Source organism: Cnephaeus nilssonii, assembly GCF_951640355.1.
Source record: "Cnephaeus nilssonii genome assembly, chromosome: X".
Classification (NCBI taxonomy): domain Eukaryota; kingdom Metazoa; phylum Chordata; class Mammalia; order Chiroptera; family Vespertilionidae; genus Cnephaeus; species Cnephaeus nilssonii.
In genome coordinates, this window is record NC_137071.1 from 110,453,656 (window position 1) to 110,474,153 (window position 20,498).

At 48.1% G+C, this 20,498-nt stretch overlaps 1 protein-coding gene across 9 annotated transcripts in view; it reads right to left on the bottom strand.

The window, feature by feature from the left end:
• Window positions 1-264: 264 nt before the first annotated feature.
• BCORL1 (BCL6 corepressor like 1) overlaps window positions 265-20,498 on the bottom strand; it is a 67,131-nt gene continuing 46,897 nt past the window's right edge. For all 9 annotated transcript variants that reach the window (XM_079765297.1, XM_079765300.1, XM_079765296.1 and 6 more), the window contains 6 exons: window positions 19,198-19,419; window positions 16,772-16,938; window positions 15,411-15,556; window positions 7,452-7,529; window positions 5,700-5,853; window positions 265-2,404 (listed from right to left, as the gene is read on the bottom strand). In XM_079765297.1, the coding sequence (XP_079621423.1) occupies window positions 2,125-2,404; window positions 5,700-5,853; window positions 7,452-7,529; window positions 15,411-15,556; window positions 16,772-16,938; window positions 19,198-19,419 (1,047 nt within the window). In that variant the 3' untranslated portion in view covers window positions 265-2,124. The remainder of the gene's footprint in view (window positions 2,405-5,699; window positions 5,854-7,451; window positions 7,530-15,410; window positions 15,557-16,771; window positions 16,939-19,197; window positions 19,420-20,498) is intronic.

Genomic DNA, 20,498 nt, shown 5'->3' on the forward strand with positions numbered 1-20,498 from the left:
TCCTTGAGTGAGAGAGGACCATTCCTCACAGCCACTCCAACCTGCCCTCCTTAGTTGAACCTTGAAGGACCCAAAACTGCAAAGCAGGATCAGGGATTTCCCCTCTGTCCTCCCCACGATGCCCATCTTCTTCAAACACGGAGAAGCCAATACAGAGAGTAAAGAGAGACAGGAGACAGAAGCCCTGACACGGGTTTTTCAGTATGCAAGTGTTTTTGACTCCACAGCCAGTTGCTTAAAATGAAACATAAAGGTCAGCCAGAATATACACCCAAATGCAAAAAAGTAAAGGCAAACAAAATAAACCACAAAATACCATGAACCCCAACAAAACAAAAAAATTAAAACCCAAAACCCCTCAACTTTATATATATATAGATATATTTTTTGTTGTTGTTTTGTTTTAAAAGGGAGAACAACTTCAAAACCAACTGGGCAGTTTGATGGGAGTGGGGAGCAGTCCTACAGAAGGGGGCTGAGACCCTCCCCCTGGGAACAAAGAACAAACACAATACAAAGAAAATAACCACCAATGCTCCTGAATGGGTCAGGAGTCTCCAGAGAACAGATTGTCCCCATCCTCAAACTGGCTTTTTTTTTTTTTTTTTTTGGTCTTTTTTTTTTGTCTTTTTTTTTTTCCATTTTCTTCTTTTGTTGTTGTTGTTTTAGCACCTGTACAATAAAACTGTACCATCTCCAACCAGAGCTGGCCGCAGCTAGGCCCTCCTGCCTTTGGATGGCACATACTCTCTACAAGGATTGTTCGGAAAAATAGCAATTGGTAGAAAAATAAGAACAAGAGTGGGAAAGACAGTTCCACACGGGGGGTGGGGGTGGGGACAGGGAAGCAGCCCAAGCTCACCCCTCTCTCCCTGAACACGCCCAGTGCTGGAGGCCGCACACTCAGCCCCGGGTCCTGCCCGGAACCAGTCTTCTGCCCTCACCTAGGAAACAGCTGAGGCCTGACTTCACATCTGGCAGTCAACCCCAGAGCCCTCTGCAGATTCCAAAGTAGAATAGGGGGCAGAGGGAGGAGGAAAAAGAGAGAGGAGGGGGTCCTGCGAGTCTGGTGATGGAGAGAGATGGGGGGAAAGGGTTGGGAGCAGAGAGGCTCAGTATCCACAGAGGGTAAGAGCACACAGGGGTGGGCGGCTGGGGGTGCAGGGGGCATAGCTGCAGGAACACACCCATATTGTGCACTCTGAGGGGAGCAGTGAAGAAAGCACGAGGAGGTGACCTCATCATTCAGACCCTCTCAACTCTCATCAACCCCTCCCCATTCCCACGATGCTGTCTCTTCCCCAGTAAACACCAATGTCAAGGTAGCAGGGCTGCTTGCTGCAAAGGGTAGGGGGCGATGAAACAGAAAAAAAACTGGGGGTAGGGGAGCACCAAAGCCTCAGGATTTACCCCCAAACCCCCAGCCCTGGGCCAGCACCAGCCACCTTCATTAGTCACAAGCGGATGGCTCGCACCCCTCTCCACCCCCTCCCCAGTAGTGGTGTGGGGGGGACCCTGGGAGTAACTTTGTCAGAGGGAGGAAGGGGGGAGCAGCTCCAGAGCTTATCAACAGAAAAACAAAAAAAGGAGGTGAAGAAAGTCCCTCAATACAAGTTATCTCAAATTATCACAGTGATACAGACTTATCAGAAACCAATGAAAAACAAATTAAATACTAATAAAATAAATACTATGGAAGACAGAAGAACACAGGGGAATGGAAGGGGCGCTCAGAGATTTAGGCTTTTCTCCTTTCTCCTCCAGACAGACCAAGGCCACCCAGGGCCCAGGTTTGGTCTTAGTCATATACAAGGAGGCCAGTCCAAGGGACCCTGGTGCCACTTCCCACCACCCCGGGGACCTCTTGTCCTCAGACGTGGAGTTTAACTTTCCACCCCCATCATCAACCACACGACAAGAACGATGACGGGGAGATGAGAACTAATTGTAACGCCCTCCTCAAAAAAAATCCAGTCACTAATGCTGGCGTTGATAAGGCGGCTTCTTGTTGGTCCGGATTATTGCCTCATTCTGCAGTCTGGTGCTGGGTGGGGGAAAACATGGGCGGTGGGGAAGGGTGAACTTGGGAGGAGAAAGAAGAAAAGGGAGGAGCTGCTTTCCCCATCAACTGTTCCAGGGGTGGAACTCCACCTCGGACCCCAGGAGCCGAAGTATCTCGGGCTCATACCGCACCAGCTCCACAGTCTCAGAGGAGCCTGGGGGGCACTCGTCCATGGCTCCGGGCCTCTCGGCAGGGGTCAGCAGCTGACTGGAGGCCACCTGCCTGTAGAACTCAGCCTTGGGCAAGGTGATAATTTCAAAGTGCGGGAACCGGGCCTGGAAGATCCTGGAGGAAAGCTTCAGCCTCTTCAGGACGTCAGTAAAGAGAAACCAGTTGCAGGGCCTGCAAAAGGCAAGGATGGGAGTTAGGAAGGGGGTGGAGGGGAAGTGGTGGGCGTGCAGGGAACACTCTGGAAGGCTCAGGAAGGCTGCCCATCTGGCTACCCACCCCCCTCACCACTAAACCAGAGGCTCCTTGGGTGTAGCTGAGGCAAACATTTTCTCCTATCCGCTCCACTGACAGGCCCAGCTTTTCAGCTAAATGGCGAGCACTCAACCCATGACTGACCTCTTCCAAAAAGTGGGAGCAGGAGGGAAAGGGCCTTCCAGAACCTAAAACTCTTAGTAGGCACCCCTAGGCTTTCACCAGCACCATGTCCCAGAATTGACCATCTGCGGGGACCAGTTCTCCTCGCCACGGACCCTTGCAGCCCCACTGGTTTCTCTTCCCTGTTTGCACTCTGGCTTCCCCTGCCTCCTTGTTCTCCAAGATCTTCCCCAACAGAGGGGGGCCATGGAGAAAGGCCGAAACTGTGGGTAATCCAAAAGGCATTTCTCTTTGGCTCTGGAATGCATTAGACAAGTTTTTTCTCCAGCGCACCGTTGTTTCTGCAGGGCCGGAGCTCACATTACAGCCAGTCTGCCTTCGCTGAGCACACCCGACTGGGTGGCAGCCTGGAGACAGCTGAGAGGGGTGCTGGAGAGACCAGTCATAGGCCAGCCGCTTGCGTGGACTAAACCAGGAAGAAACGCTGCATCCCTATGTCAGTGGTCCCTGCGTCCAGGGCTTTCCCTTCTTGTCATTCCACTGTCCCATGTCCAGCTTTCGCCACTTTTGGCCTGGACTATATTATATATTACATCAGCCTCCTAGCTGGTTTCCTTGCTGCCAAGAGTCACTTTTCTGTTCCCCAACCCTCACTGGACCCTCTGTTACTATTAGTTTTCTAAAAAAAAAAAAAAATCTGACCTGTTCACTCGTTCCCTAAACAGCTTTCAATGGACCCCCAGTACATTCAGCAAAAACAAACAAACAAACAAACAAACAAAACACAAAATCCCTTCAAATTCTTTGGTGTGACATTATGCAAGACCTTCCAAGCATCATGACCCTATTCAACCTCTTCAGGCCAATCACCACCCAACACACACGCACACACACACACACACACACACACACACACACACACAGAGAGAGTATCCCTCACCCAAGTGCCAGCCATTTGGGGAAGGACTTGCCCTGCTTTCTGAACTTCTGGAACTTGTGTGTCTCAGTGCCTTTGCAAATGCCACACCGTCCCTCCTCCTCTCCTCTCTGGCCCAGTTCAGACGCCATATTACCTTTTAAGCCTTCCACCAATGTAGCTGCTTGCTCGTCCCACCCTCCACAGTCTCTGGCACTTGGTTCACACCCCTATTATACTATTTATAATGGAGCCCATTTTGGAAAGGTGCAACTGCTTAAGACATGTTTATGGAATTGAAGGTTCTACACAGTGCCTAAAACTTCTACCAAGACCCACAATTTTTATCCCTAAAATGCAACATTTCTTCCAAATGAGTGAAAACTGTCATCTTACACAATCAGGGAATGGGGCACTCTGAGTTAAGAGAAAGGGACTATAAATACCACACACTTGGATCATTAAGGAATGGCAAACCCTGCCCAGCTAGTGTGGCTCAATGGTTGAGCATTGACCTATGAACCAGGAAGTCACGGTTTGATTCCCAATCAGGGCACATGCCTGGGTTGTGGATACGCAGGAGGCAGCTGATCAATGATTCTCTCTCACCATTGATGTTTCTATCTCTCCTTCTCCCTTCCTCTCTGGAACCAATAAAAATATATTTAAAAAAAAAAGAATGGCAAACCCCCTAGAACATTGACACTAGTGATCAGAATTCAGGTTTGTTTTGATGATGCAGAAGGCACTTCTGAACCCCACAGGGCCTCAGCAAGTCACTGTTCCACAACCCCCTACTTCTTGAAAAACAAAATTTCACATTGTGCTGCAGCTGTGGGGAAGGGCAGATTCAGAAGAGGTGCTGGAAGATGGAACATCAGGAAAACCAGCGTTACCCACACCAAGCTCTTGAACAAAAACCTCCCTGCCACCCTGCTTGCCGAGTGGCGTGCCGCCCAGGTTGCTTGCGTTCTGTCCACACCTAGAGCACACTGCCCTGGTCCTTTTACTGCCTGGGCCCAAGATCCTGTTTCAGAGAAGGAGGTGCTGAATACTTTGGAGGAATTAATTAACTGTGCAATACTATATCCCAGAGGCCCAGCCCCACCCTCAGGGATCAGCTTATGCCCAGAAGAATAAGGACCAAAAGCCCCTGAAACTTGATCCCTACCAGTGTCATCATATAGGCTATTTTTATTCTTATCTGGCCATGGGGGAAGGGATGCAAAGAAACTGTGGTGGAATGGTTGGAGTCCTCAATGGAGGGGCTCACTTGAAGGATTCCTGACCCACTGTCCACTCCTCCCTCTATCGTGGGTTTTCACTTTTAAAAAAGGATCTGATATTTTAACAATAGATATCAAAGGAAAAGTGTCCTTGAAAGTGTTTGCAAAGATGTTTGAAATGTGTGAAGAAGAGACCAGAGAGAAATACTTGGTGAAAGCTAAGAAAAAAAGGACAATTCTTCCTTCATCATCCTAACCAGCACTGCCACATGCTGCTATACGGTGAACCTGACAAGAACCGTGGCCCTGCAGGCTGTCCAACAGCCTTCTGAATCATCAAATAGAGATTAAATTGGGTTCAGTCTAATGTTAAGTGTCAGGTAAATCCTAGTCTCCGACAACGGCTGATCCCTGTTATAAAATACATGTTAATCTGAGATGACGGCACTGATGCCATCCTCTCCCCAGCATTAAGGATGTGAGAAAGCAGCCTGGGGATTACTTAAGGACCCCAGTGGCCCCATACCTACGGCAACCATATGTCCTGTCCTTTCCTAGACTCTCGATTTCAAATATTCTGTGTGGCTGTCCCTAGAAACCACAAAAATGTCCCAGAGATTCTAATAGTTCATCAATCCAAATATCTCTTAAATCATCTCTTTCACCCAGGGAATAGCACAAAACTCCTTCAGAGAGTGAATCTAGATTTGGGGTTTGGGAAATAAATAGACTCAGCATATATAGAGCTTACAGCCCAGCCTCGGTTGTGAACATAACCAATCTGGGCCGGAAAGTGAGGATGGTCTTAGTCATATATTATGTTTCTCATGTTGCAACATTTGTCTCTAGGTCTCGGCTTCCTTCTGGAGAATTCCACCCTCCAAGGAAGGCAGACCAGGGGTTGCCAGGATCCTTGCACTCAGTCCCCATTGGTCTCTCAGACACTTACCCGTGGGACACTGACACTTGGAGGTTGTAGCAAGGGAGAAGAGGCTTGTCTGAGAGCTCAAACATAAAATCATCCTTTTCGCCATCATCTCCTTCCTGATCAGAACTCCCAGGGGGATTATGTAGGAGGTCACAGGCAAACCCTTCTTTTTCATCTGTAAGGACAGCACACAGGGAATTAGGATTTAGCTAGATGCACAAAACCGAAGAACAGAAATGTTCCAACAACACAAAGGGGTATGGCCCTGGTTGATGTGGCTGGGTTGGTTGGAGCTTCATCCCATGCACAGAAAGGTCTCGGGTTCGATTCCTGGTCAGGGCACATGCCCGGATTAAGATGGGTTTGATCCCTAGCTGGGGCACAAACAGGAAGCAACTGATGGATGTTTCTCTCTCACATCAGTGTTTCTCTCTCTCCCTCTCCCTTCGTCTCTCTCTAAAAATCAATGGAAACATATCCTCGGGTGATGATTAAAAAAAAACACCCACAAAAGACAGCCCTAGCCGATTTGGCTCTGTGGTTGGAGCCTGAGGACTGAAGGTTCTGGGTTGATTCCGGTCAAGGGCATGTACCTTGGTTGCAGGCTCTATCCCTGGCCTAGTCCGGGTCAGGATGTGTACGGGAGGCAAACAGTCAATGTGTTTCTCACATCAGTGTTTCTCTCTCTGTGTCTCTCCCTCGCCCTTCTATTCTCTCTAAAAAATCAATTGAAAAATATCCTTGGGTGAGCATTAACAACAACAACAAAAAGACAAAGGGGTATGAAGGTGGGTGATTAGAAGATAAACAACAAGCATACAGACCCCTGGCTAGGGCCAAGGTTCGATAATCCCACGGCACATGAAAGTTTGAGCCCTGGAAGATAGTAATCTTTTGAGGCCAGAGATTCATTATACTACTCCACCTTTCAGTTGGAAAAAAGCAAGGTGATGTGAAGGATGAGCTGCTCCACTGCTGGAGATGAAAGTCTGAAGATACCATCACGATCAAAGGCAAGGTAAAAACACCTGTTCTTCACTTCCCCCAATGTTTTCCAAAACCACCCCAACTGCCTGCTGGAATCCCCAAAAGCCCAGAGGGGGCTTGGCCAGCTCCCTTACCCAGACATGAGTTTGGGTATGGTGTATTTCACTCTGCCCCCACCTTCTCCTGCTCCAGATTCCCTGAAGCTTAGAGGTTGGTGCCTCCCTCAGTCTGCAGCCCCTGGCCTGACGGTGAATGATAGATGATTGACACAGATAAAGACTGGCTGCTCTTCTCAGAGAGGAAAGCTTGGGCCAGAAGGTGAAGGGCTCGGGAGATGGCAGCTATCTCAGAAACTGTACACATTGTGGGGCCAGGGAAGGGAGGGAGTGGCAGCTGCCAGACGAGGGGCTGGGTCTCTCTTGAGTGCGAGCAATACCACAAAAGGTGACAATGTGCATAGGGGTGGTGCTTCTGGCTGGGTTAGGACAAAACAAGGGAAGAGAAAGATAAATTCCCAGGGTGGGGGTGGTAGAGGGCTAATGATAGCTTTTTCCAAATAAGCAGCATCTCCTAGTTTAGGCCAATGAGTTCTAAGTCTGGGGGAGGCAAGCACTAGAGTTCGGGCTGAAAAGGTCTATAAGCTACTAACAGTAACAGGGGAAGAAAGGCGATTTCCACAGGGTCACTCGGGCCTTTAAGAAGAATTAGTGAAATACAAAGCAAATCCTGCATCTCTGAGCCATAGATAGGGATGGGGGTGGGGGAAGAATCCCACCGAAAGCTTACCCAATACGGAACTGCTGTAAAAATCCCAGGATACACCAGGATCACCCTCTGCACGGCCCTGAAGATCCGAAAGGTGATCTGATAAAAGAGAAGGCAGTGAGACAAGGAGGGTAGGCTGAATAAAGAATCTGAAGCAAAGTACGTACACATGGGCCTAGGCACATAGAAGAAGGGGAGGACCACAAGAGGGGTTAGGAGTGAGGAGAGAGTGATCTGCTTCTGGCTGTCAATCACAGGTTGCAAGCCAGCAGCCAGGAGCCAAATCTAGCCCACTGACCACCTGGGGGTTGGCCCAGTGTTTTAAACAAACAAAAATAATAATAATAATTAATGTCCATCATTTTAAAACTGAGAGCTTTCACTTAAAAAAAATCCAAATTTCCAACTTCTCTTGAAAAAAAATATTAAAAGATCTGGCAACACTGAATCCACATTCCTGTATGTCAACAGTTGGCTGGAGGGAGAGGTGACATGTGCTGTTGTCCAATTCAACAGTCCCCACCCAGCCTGCTCTGCTCTCTTACAGGATCAGCCTGAAGGCATTTAGGTCTGGGATCCCTGCTTTAAATGGTGCAGGGCAATTACTCTGCAAGCAGAATCCTAGACCTATCCCAGGACTTTAATTCCCTGCTGGTCACAATGTTTATTTATCCAAATCATGATCTCCCCAATTCAAACTAAGATAAGGAAGCACAATTCCTGTTTCATCTTTGAAAACCATCTAGGAGCCCTAGCCAGTTTGTCGGCCTGTGGACTGAAGGGTTTCGGGTTCCATTCTGGTCAAGGGGTAAAGGGCATGTACCTCGGTTGCAGGCTAGATCCCCAGCCCTGGTCAGGGACCCATGTGGGAGGCAACCAATCGATGTGTCTCTCTGACATCGATGTTTCTCTCTGTGTGTCTCTCTTCCTCCCTTCCACTCTCTAAAAATACATGGAAAACTATCCTCGGGTGAGGATTAACAACAACAAAATCTAGTAGATGGCCAAGTTTATCCTCACAAAAACCTTTCACATGGGTGTTCAAACAAAAATTAACACCCAAATGCTCACAGCAGCTCTATTTACAATAGCTCCAAAGTGGAAACAACCCAAATGTCATTCAGCTGATAAAGGTATAAGCAAATGTGGTATATCCATACAATGGAATATTATTCAGCCACAGGAAGGAATGAAGTGCTAATACATGCTCCAATTTGGATGAAATTTGAAAACACCATACTAAGTGAAATAAGCCAGACACAAAAAGCCATATATTTTATGGTTCCATGTATATGAAATATCCAGAACAGGCACATTTAGAGAGACAGAAGCAGATTGGTGGTTGGGAGGAAACAGGAAGTGACTGCCTAATGGGTACAGGGTTTCCTTTAGGGGTGATGAGAAAGTTCTGACACTCGATAGTGGTGATGTTTGTACAACACTGTGACTACACTTAATACCACTCAATTGTACACTTTAAAATTATTAGGATAATGAATTGTGTTGTAAGTACTTTACCACAAAAAAATTGTAAACCACCTTTTGCTTACTTGATCTGAGGACAGACATCAGGTCACCACTTAGCCTCCTTGTTTCCTAGCTACGCTTCATCTAGTGGAACTGTTTCAATTTTCAGCCCCACGTGGACAAGCAGCAGGTCTTTAATGACAAATTCAATTGTGTCATCTGTGGGCACATGGCCCTGCGGTTACCAATACGCCACCTCGTGCAATTGGCAAGCTGATTTAGCTGTGTATGGTTGTCACCAGCCCTTAAGGGACACATGGGCAACAGGACGGGAGAGTCCACAGGGCACAGATGAGGTAAGGGTGCCCCTTGAAAATGAAATCCCAGGAGGAAATGAGCAGGCAGCCACTCTTAAAGGAGCAGAGCTATTTTCCCCTGATAGAAGGTCCTACCCACTCCAACATACCTTTATCTTCACATATCCTATCAGCAAAAATACCTCTTAGCTGTTGTGACCTGGTGAAAGGAGTCCTTTTTTAGTAGTGTTCTAGGAGATGAAGGGTTTCTTCCAGTAGGAAAAGGCAGCCAGAGAGAAGCTTTCAAAGTAATGGCTGAGCAGCCAGAATGGAAAACCTTTAGTCAAGTATATTAGATCTTTTGTTCATTCTAAGAAACAACTCTGAGGTCAAAGCTGCCAGCTTATGTGCTCTTCTGTACCCTGTCACTTGAGAGTTGACAGTGATTTCTTCCTAAAGCAATGGTCAGTTAGGCAGGTGTCTATTCTGTGCCTAGCCCTGTGTTAGGTGTGCTAGGAGATCCAGGGATGAGATCATAAAGACAGGGACCACATCTGTCTTGTTCATCACTGTCTCCTTGGTACCTAAGCCCGGTGCCTAGAACATAGTAAGAACATAATATATGAGAAAGAGAGGAAGGTAGCCCTAGCCAGTTTTGCTCAGTGGATAGAGCGTCAACCAGTGGACCGAAGGATCCCAGGTTCAATTCCAGTCAAGGACATGTACCTCAGTTGCAGGCTCAATCCCCAACCCTGGCCAGGGTGCGTGCAGGAGGAAACCAATCCATGTGTCTCTCTCACATTGATATTTCTCTGTGTCTCTCCCCCTCCCTTTCACTCTCTCTAAAAATCAATAGAAAAATATCCTCGGGTGAGGATTAACCAAAAAAAAACCAAAAAACAACCAAAAACAAAAACAAAGAAAGGGAGGGAGAAATTACCACAAGGCAAGACTACAGACTATAAAGTAATGTGCTTGCTTAACCAGCATACCGAAACCTATGCATTCAAATGACTGCCGTCCCCACCAAGAGGTCACATGAGGACTCCATCAGAGCAGCCCTAGGTCACCACATTCCTAGGACTCCTCTCTGGAAACTGCCTTCAGAGCCCCCTGGCACATTCCTCTAATTCTCCTCACTAACAGCATATCTTTGTCATTTGCAGATGAATTTCCCTTTTTGAGATGGCCAAAGTTAACTGGCATGAGCAAAGATGCAAAAGTCCGAACAGGCCCATGAGTGGAACACAGGAAGAAATCAGGCTTGCTCAATGGTGCAGCTTTGAGTCACATTTCCTCACAGGTCTTCACATACAATCAGGATGAAGACTGACTTTCCTTTTCCTTGCCCCCTCCCATAACTTTCAGTCATTTACTCTTATTCTTTCCTGAAAAAATACCCTCAGTCCAGCCCGGCTGGCATGGCTCAGTGGTTGAGCGTCGACCTATGAACCAGAAGATCATGGTTCGATTCCTGGTCAAGGCACATGCCAGCATTATGGGCTCCATCCCCAGTGGGGAGCAAGCAGGAGGAAGCTGATTGATGTTGATATTTCTATCTCTCTCTCCTTCACCCGTCCTCTCTCTCTAAAAGATAAATAAAAACATCTTTTTTTAAAAATACCCTCAGTCCAGCAATCCTGTTCCTAGGTATATAACAAAGAAGCGGAAAACTGGTATGCAAACAAATGCTTGTACCATGCACATTTACAGCAGCTCTAGTCACAATGGCCAAAAGGTGGACACAACCCAAATGTGAGTCAACTGATGCATGGGTAAAGAAAATGTGGTATTATCCATACAATGGGATATTATTCAACCTTAAAAGAAATGAAGTACTGAAACATGCTACCACATATATGGGCCTTCAAAACATGCTACTCCATGAAAGAAGTCAGACACAAAAGGCCCCATACTACAATATAACTCTGTTTATATGAAATGTCCAGAATGAGCAAATCCATAGAGACAGAAAGTAGATGGGTGGTTGCTAGGGGCTGGGGAGAGAGGGAAATGAAAGCAACTGGTCAATGGGGCACGGGGTTTCATTTTAGGGGTGATGAAAATGTCTTGGAATGAGATAGAGGTAGTGGCTCTACAACATTGTGAATGCACTAAATGTCACTGAATTGTTTACTTTTAAAGGTTAATTTTATGTGAATTTTGCCTCGATTAAAAAAAATTGTTTTAAGTACTCAGTGTGAGTGGTCACCATGGCAATCAGAGATTCTCTATTTCCCAAGGTCCCAACAGACCCCTCCCCATCTCCTCCAACCAAGTTGCCAGCTGAGGGACATGAAAGGGGAGAAAAACAAAAAACAAGCCATCTTCAACATGAGGTCATACAGCAGAGGTCTTTGGCAGGAAAAACAAAAACCTGTGATTCAGTGACCTCAAGTGGTAAATTGCTAACCCTTCCATCAGTGGAAGGAAAAGCAGTCCCGATACTTCCTCCAATGCCCCAAACCAAACGGCAACAATGCCCCCACCTCCCACATTCTTTCCAACAAAGGAGGGAAAATGAACCTGTTTTCCCTTGGCTAGCTTGGATATTATTCTTCCCTTCAAAGGGTCAAAGGCAAATCAGTCACGTGCCTGCCTGTCATTTGATCCGAGGAGGAGGTCTTCCAAAGGCCTTTGGAAGGGGGTTGGATGGCTTGGTGCTCAAAGCCCCAGGCTGTAAGAGAAAGGGCTCACTCTCTGGCCTCCAGGACCCAGCACTGTACCTGAAATCTAACAGGTGATCACTAAATGCATGGATGAATAAACGCATGGAGGAGTGCCACTACATCCTTCATGAGCTCAGGAGAAATGGGCCTCACTTTAAGCCAACCCAATACAGGAAATCCACATTTATAACCCAGATGAATACCAACCTGCTTTACGAAAGGATTCACTACAGATACCTGTAAATAGTAATATTCCTTTGCGTATTTAAAAGAGGATTTGATTCCCAGACTCCTCCTGAACAAGGGCCTTGCACAAAGTGAGGGCTCTACATAAGGCGCAAAACCCTGATGCTCTTGCTCACCTTTCCAGCTTCGAGCCCTTTGCACCCTATTGGGATTCTCCTTCATTTTCTGCCCAGTGGGATCCCCACCAGGGGAGGAAGAAGACAACCTATGGAGAGTCTGATCAGGCAAATGCTTGGAGAGAAAAGCAAAAAGCTTTTAAAATACTTCAGCCAGACAGGAAGGGTAAAAGAAAAATCCAGAAGTCCACCCAAATGCATCCAGGTGTAGGGACTGGGAGGTGGGGGAATGGAGGGAACTGCCTCTCCAACCTCCAGCCTCATGGTGCTTCCTAGAGCCACTGTGCCACTCTACCCAGTGGCTTCTTGAGCTCTGGGAAAGAGGGATCCCAGGACACAAAAAGAGAAATACTCAGTTTAAGGAACCAAAAAAAGCGCCTAATGATGGTTGCCCAACATTGTGAATATATTAAGTGCCAAACAGTTGTTAGATGAACTGTACCTGGATTTTTAAAAAAGGCCCTGGATATTGTCCTCGCATCCCCCACAAACAGCCTTTGGACCCAAGGCCTCCGCTCCTGGAAGCCCATTGACTCTCAGTGCCTGCCTTCCTGGGGTGTCGGGCTAAGGTCCTGGCCTATGGGCTTGCTCACACTTTCTCCAACAGCCAGACAGACATCTCCCTTTAACACCACTTGATATTTGCATGGAAAAGATGTGGCTCAGTTTTAACATTCCCTTCAGCTCCTGGACCCCATTATGAAGCTACAGCTCCATCCCATAATGTTGAGAAACAATGTCAAGATTTGAATAAAGGTGCTCGGCCTGGACAAGCTAGTAAGTGCAGGAACTAAGTCTTCTCTTGCTTCTGTAGCAGGGACTGGCATTCGAGTTAGTTTAAGGAGGCATCAAAAGGCTACCTATTTCTCATAGAAATGAGAAGAAGAGGAGAAAAACGTATTTATTTCTAATTTCTTAACCACTTAAAATGATTTCAACATTCAAATTCCTTTGGGATTTTGGAGATGGGTTGGAGAAGTAAAGAGTTCGTCTGCCGCCCTGCCAGTATGGGTTCAGTGGTTGAGCGTTGACCTATGAACCAGGAGGTAACAGTTTGATTCCCGGTCAGGGTACATGCCCAGGTTGCAGGCTCAATCCCCAGTGGGGGGCATGCAGGAGGCAGCTGATCATGATTCTCTCTCATCATTGATGTTTCTCTCTCTCCCTCTCCCTTCCTCTCTGAAATCAATAAATACACATATATATTTTTTAAAAAGAGTTCGGCCGAAACCGGTTTGGCTCAGTGGATAGAGCATCGGCCTGCGGACTGGGGGGTCCCGGGTTCGATTCCGGTCAAGGGCATGTACCTTGGTTGTGGGCACGATCCCAGTGGGGGGTGTGCAGGAGGCAGCTGATCGGTGTTTCTCTCTCATCGATGTTTCTGACTCTCTATCTCTCTCCCTTCCTCTCTGTAAAAAATCAATAAAATATATTTTAAAAAAATAAATAAACAAAAAAGAGTTCATCTGCTAACTCAGGTGGTCAGAGATAGCTTTATGTGGACCCAGAAGGCCCCAAGACCCTTAGGAGGGCAGTCTCTAGACCGCAGAGGCCCTGGATTAGAGCTGTTGATTAGAGACAGAGCTTCGCTCAGTGCATTTATCAAGTTGAGATGCTCTGGTCACCTGTGCCAGCTTTTCCTGGGAATTGAGTGGTGTGTAGACACCTCCACATGTGTGCATATAAGAGAGTACATGTAGGGTACGGTATGTGGGAGGAGGCCACAGAATGCTTGCCCCGAGCCCTGCACTCTGGGAATGGTTCAGCTAAGGGAATAGGAGTCATCATTGGCCCAGGACAAATGACTGAATGGGCATCACAAAGTGGCTCTGCCCCTTGATGACAGGGGCCTGGGATGCCAGAGCTGGGGGAAAGGAAAAGACAGTCCTTCCCTGAGCCAGGGAGAGGCTGGGTTCGGCTGTGAGGCCTGAGGCCTGTACAAGGTGATCAGCAACTGCAGGGTTTAGTTGACTTGACTGGGGACAGAATGGAGGCTGGCTGAGCAGAAGCCAAGGCCTCCCTCAGTGGCATTCCATCGTTCCCCTCTAGCTTTCATTAGCATCTAGGTGGCACTTCCCATCTAGTCTTCCTTCCATGAAGATCTTCAGTTCTGGTTCCTTTGTTTCTTCCTCCACCATCAGCTACCTAGTTAACCTTTGTTCAATAAACAAATGAGCCCCTGGTTGGGAGATCAGAACTGTCTCTCTGGGGCTTGTGTGGTACGGGGGCAGGGAGAGGTGGGGAGACTAACCAGGCAGTGACCTTGGGCAAACCCTTGGTCCTGTGGGCTTCCAATCCCAGAGGGGTTCTACCACAAACATCAACACCTCCAAGGAGGGTGAGTGATACAGCTCTGTCAGTCTGTCACTCAGGCAGTCTGAGGAAGTAACTGCTAGAGGGAGGGCCAAGCTGTGATGTCATTGAGGAGGCAGGGTTTCTTCCTTCAAAGGTCAAGTCTGAGGAGATTCCCACTGAGCATGCCCGAGCTAGACTTCCCTCCTTATCTTCCTCCCGCTGCCCAACTCACAATAGCTATCTAACTGCAGACAAACAGCTGCCATCTGCTCATGAGAAAACGAACGCATGTTGGCTTGTGGCCCTTGCCATAGGCCTGAACACCAGACACTTTTCCACCGGGGTTAGGTGAGGGAAGACAAGAAAGGAATGGGGGGGGGGACGCAGAGGGAACAACACAGTTACCACAGGCAAGGGCTGTGAGAAATAAAGTGTCAGGAGGGGTCCCAAGGTAGAGTTCTACTCTGATCACCAACAGGAGAAAATGCAAAACCAGAAACGAAACACTGTGTCACTTCTTTGCAACTGGTATCCCATTCAAAGCAGAGGTCAATACATTTTTCCAATTAAATCTGTTAGTGGGGCTGCTGTCCCATAGGAAGGCCTGCCCTACATGCCTCGCTAGAAAATGGGTCCCCATAGGCTATCAGGGTCCTGAAGAGGATGCAGTCAATGTGGACATTCACAGCACAAGGACAAGAGGAAGTGGGCCTTTGGGCTTTTTAAAGTATATAGAGATTTCTGAGATGCTTGAAAGAAAGCCTGTGAAAAGGGCTAACGTCCCTCATGGGAGCTGTTTGAGATGGAGGGAGATGAAGACTATCTCCTCAGGAATTCAAGACTCAGAAGCCAGCCTCAAGGATGCTGGCTTCAAGTTTGGGCTGTGCTTACCGCTGAGAAAGCGCTTCATGGTATCGCTGCTGGCCAGCTTCATGGCTGTCTGCCCCGAGTAGGTAGCCAGTGTGGGGTCGGCCCCATAGGACAGCAACAGCCAGATGGTCTCCAGGTTGTCGTTGACTACTGCGTCATGAACTGGCCTGTGGAGGTGATACAGGGTGAGGACAATAGGGCCCAAGTGGGAACCTGGATGTCTAGACCTCAGGCTGCCTTGTCAGGGAGAAGTAAAATGAGATGACCCCAGTACAATGTGGGTAAGACTTAGAGCAGAGGAACTATCTCTGGCCTACACCCCCTACAACATCTCCCCACCTCCTTCTCTCCCTGTGCTCCTCCTCCCTCCCATTTCTCTCTCTTCTGTTCCCCCCATATCTTGAGACTGTCTCTATGGCACAACAAAGCTCCATTGGTACTTCTGGGGTTGGAGAGAATGGTCCCTGACTGAGGATAAACTTAAAGCAGATGCTTAGGGTTATGAAGAGAAGGACCCGATGAATGCCCATGAACAGGGATGAGCAGAACAGCTCCACACACCAGGTGGTGGCCAAGTAGAGCCAGCGTCCTTTGACTGAAGTCCCCCCACTTGGTATGTGACTCAAGTTTCAATTTTGCCAGGAAGTAAGCCCTCTGATAGAGCAGAAGAGAATGGGTGCAATTTCTATAAGGTGTCTTTTTTAGAAAGGGTAGAGAGATCAATCAAGAATCAGATCAGGCCCTAACTGGTTTAGCTCAGTGGACAGAGTGTCAGCCTGCAGACTAAAGGGTCTCTGGCTCCATTCTGGTCAAGGGCATGTACCTGGGTTGCAGGCTCAATCCCTGGCCCTGGTGGGGGTTCATGTGGGAGGCAACCAATCGATGTGTCTCTCTCACATCGATGTGTGTCTCTCTCTCTGTATCTCCCCCTCCCTTCCACTCTTTCTAAAAATCAATGGAAAAATATTCTCAGGTGAGGAAAAATAAATAAATAAATATAAGTGTAGCCATTAAAAAAAAAAAAAAGAATCAAATCTGTATGTTACCCTGGTGCCTGAAGCCTGAGACTCTGCCCGAGACAGGCGCACCACCAGGATGGTTTGCGGAAAGCCTGAGCAGCCTTCCTGGCAAAGCTGCATCTGACGGGGTGATCCCTAGACAATCTCAGTCTCCCCTTGGTAAATGTTGTGGACTGGCCAGCTGGGAACACATCCATCCCTGCCCTAACCCAGTCTCTCCTACAGTCTGCAGATCTCTTCCTGAAATCCCTCCTGACAAGGCCTCTGCGCAACTCGCAGCCTGGCAGCCTGGTGTGCTGCAAAGGTCTAGACTGGAGCTGAGCTGGGGGAGGGTGGGAATGGTGGGGGCGGGGGGGAGCGTGCCTGGTGCCATCCTGTGCACTGCAGTTCACATTGGCACCATGTTCCAGCAGGATGTTCAGAATATCAGTCCAGCCCCGGGAGCAGGCCTCATGCAGGGCTGTGTAGCCGGCGTTGTCGCGGTGATTCACATCCTCACTGTCTTTCTGGAGACAGTAGAGAACAACATCCTGTGGGGACAAGGATAGTTCCATGAGCAAAACGTGGCCCAATTCTTGAAACGACCCCAGTTAAATTCGAAGCTCTCTAAATGTCTGGGAGAGTCTCAGTCTGCCCTTTATTCTGGGGACCAACAGGCGAGTCTCAAAATCTTTTGTCAAGAAAGTTAGCCTCGCCCTAGCCAGATTGGCTCAGTGGATAGAGTGTCAGCCCAGGGACTGAAGGGTCCTGGATTTGATTCTGATCAAGGGCACGTACCTCTGTTGCAGGCTCGATCCCCGGCCCTGGTCAGGGTACGCATGGGAGGCAACCAATATATGTGTCTCTCTCACATCGATGTTTCTGTCTCTCCCCCTCCCTTCCACTCTCTATAAAAATCAATAGAAAAATATCCTCGAGTGAGGGTTAACAGAAAAAGAAAAGAAAAAAAATAAAGTCAGCCCTGAGCAGCCATCACCAAGGCCTCAGCTCTGGATTGTTTCCTCAGCAATGGGGAAGCAATTCTCATGACCAATAACACTCATCTGGGTGTAGGTTGTTGTGGTGAGAGCCTCAGAGAGGCTCACCCACCCACCCAGAGCCCAAACCCTCAGGCCTCGACTCCCTGAGTACTAGTTCCCTAGTCTGGTGCTTTGAAAGGGCAATGAGACATGTGGTGGTAAGCACAGCCTTTGCTGGTAATTTGAGAATAAGGAAGAAATAATTGGTTTAAGTACTATCCGTGGGTGCTGGTTTTCATCATTTTAAGTACTATTCCTGGATGCTTATCCCAGCCCTCTCCTAATCAAGACTGTTCCTTGCCCTAGCTAGTTTGGCTCAGTGGATAGAGTGTCAGCCCGCAGACTGAAGGGTCCCAGGTTCGATTCCGGTCAAGAGCACGTACCTCAGTTGCAGGCTTGATCCCCAGCACCAGTCGGGGGACAACCAACCAATGTGTCTCTCTCACATTGATGTTTTTCTCTCTGTGTCTCTCCCCTCCCTTCCACTCTCTCTAAAAATCAATGGGGAAAATATCCTCCAGTGAAGATTAACAACAAAAAAAGACTGTTCTGAGTACAATCCAGTGTGGTCATTCGTCCATGTAGTAATTATTAGCTTCCCTGGGCTGAGATGACAGGACCAGAAGCAGAACTCCAGGCCCAGAAGCACCTTAACTAGCCTGGGATGAAGCTGGTGAATAAGCTGAGGGGAAGGGGAGAGGCAAGCCTTCTTCTGAGGAAAGAGGCCACAGCAGCTACTAGGGGTCCATTATTAACCCTCCCAGGCCCTGGTGAAAATGGCCTGCTCAACCATACTGATTGACAGCTAGCTCACAGGATGGCCGGTAGAGTGAGTAAGCAAGCATGCACATGAGCACGTGTGCCTGCATTGGGGATGCTGCCTCAGGGGTGCTGCCTCCTGCTTGTGTCCCAGGGAGCAAGAAGAACCACTGCAGATGTTCACCTCTCTCCCGGGCCTCAGACTACCCCTTTCTCCCTCCTGTGACAGGCTGCCCTACTGCTCTGGCCCTGTCCTGGTTAGTTTTCCTGCAGTTTCCTATTTGCGGTTTGGCCCCAGGTTAAAGAAAACTAATCTTGAGGGCAGGGGTTGCTCATCGTTTTTTCTTTAGATCTCCCTTGGCAGTTCTCCAGGCCCGTACACTAGGTGCTCAGGAAAGATGGTAGCTTGCCAGTGAGACTCTGGGAGTGCAATTGTCATTAAATGAGTTGGTTATAGTCCAGCCTGTGTAGCTCAGTGACTGAACATCAACCTATGAACCAGAAGGTCATGGTTCGATTCCCAGTCAGGGTTTATGCCTGGGTTTTGGGCTCAGTCCCCAGTAGGGGGCATGCAGGAGGCAGCCGATCAATGATTCTCTCTCATGATTGATGTTTCTATTTTTCTCTCCTTCTCCCTTCCTCTCTGAAATCAATAAAAAGATATTTTAAAAGAGATGGTTATAGGCATCAGAAACCTAAAAAAAGCAGGGCCTACTCTATGATCACTCCTCTTCCTCTCTGAGTGCGGGAGCCACTGCACAAGGTGATTAAAAAAAAAAAAACATAACCCCCTCAAAACCGTTTCTGGCCTAGAAATGTATTGCACACCATTTTGTGTTACCATTTCAATTATGTTCATTCTAAATTGCCATTCAAATAAGCTTGCGTTCACAACAAGGAGGCCAGCCAGGTTCAAGCCCCAAACAAAGCCCTGCCCAGGCCACAGAAGAGCCAATAGGAGGGTTTCTCCAGATGCTAGGGCAATTGTATCCTGTGCAGGATGCTCCTTACCTTATAGCCAAGACGTGCCGCCCGTTGCAGGAGGGTCTCACCCGCATTTTTGTTCACTATGAGCCGACGTGCCTCTGGGGGAATCTGCAGGGCTGCTGGGGGCTCTGAGGCCTCCTCTAGGCTGGCACTTCGGCACTTAGAGGGTGTGCACAGTTCCGTGGCTTTCACTGAGGTGGGAGACTTGGGAAATCGTGTCTTCTGCTGGTTCCAACGTCCTTTGCCCTGGAAAGCAGCGATGCAATCCTGGGTCAGCACAGGTTCCCATTCACTTCTACCCAGAGAACAGATGCTAAGGGGCTCAAATCCTCAACCACACAAACCAAGGAAGGACGAAGGGATTGGACATCAGAGATTGAGAGGATATCTCAGCTTCTCTCAAGTACTCTGCATGCCTTCTGTAACCTGTCTCAATCTCCATTCATAGAGGTTTTATACATCATCTCTATAAGCAGAAGCAAACTCAGAGTAAAATGAGCGGAGACAACTAACTAAAGAGGTACAGCTGTGAAAGCCTTCTCTCTTGTTGCAAAAACCTTCCCCCACATCTAACCTTCACCAGGCTTTCCCCATCTTCCACCACACTCGTCCCCAGGTCACACTCATGCCCACCTGGAGCGCTGGAAGGTCTCAGGCTTGGGATTCAGGCAGATCTGGGTTTGAATTCTGCCTCTGTCATCTACTAGCTGCAAAGCCCAAACTCTCTGACCCCTACTCTCTCCCCTGAAGGGTCTTTGAAATCATGAACGAGAGAGGCTCCAGAACAATGCACAAGGTGGGTGCTCACAAAACATGAGTCCTTTCTTCATGAATGACTCCCATGTGTCTCCTTTTTCCTCCCATTTGAACTGGAATGTCTAGAGTTAAGTTCCCATGCCTGTCCCACCATGATGTATTGCATCTATGGAGACAAGTAACTTATCTCCTTAGTTCAGGGGGTCTTCGTATTGAGAAGAACTGTGCTCCAGGAGCTGCATTCAATGAACCAGACCCAAGAAGCCTCATCTGAACCTGGACCTAAGTTAGATGATGAGATTTTAAATTTAAGCTGATGCCATATTTAGTGGAGACTTTGAGGGGCCTTGGGAAAGGCCCATGCCAGGTGGGTGTGTCTGGCACATGGGAGGGACATGAATCATTGGGAGGCAGAGGCCAGACTGTGCCCTCATCAGGCTCCAAGATGGCCCCTGATGATCCCCACTTCCTAATATTCATGTTCTTGCATAGCCTCCTCCCACACTGGATAGGACTAACCTTGTGTAACCAATAGGAGATTGCTCAGATGATGATATGTGACCTCCAAG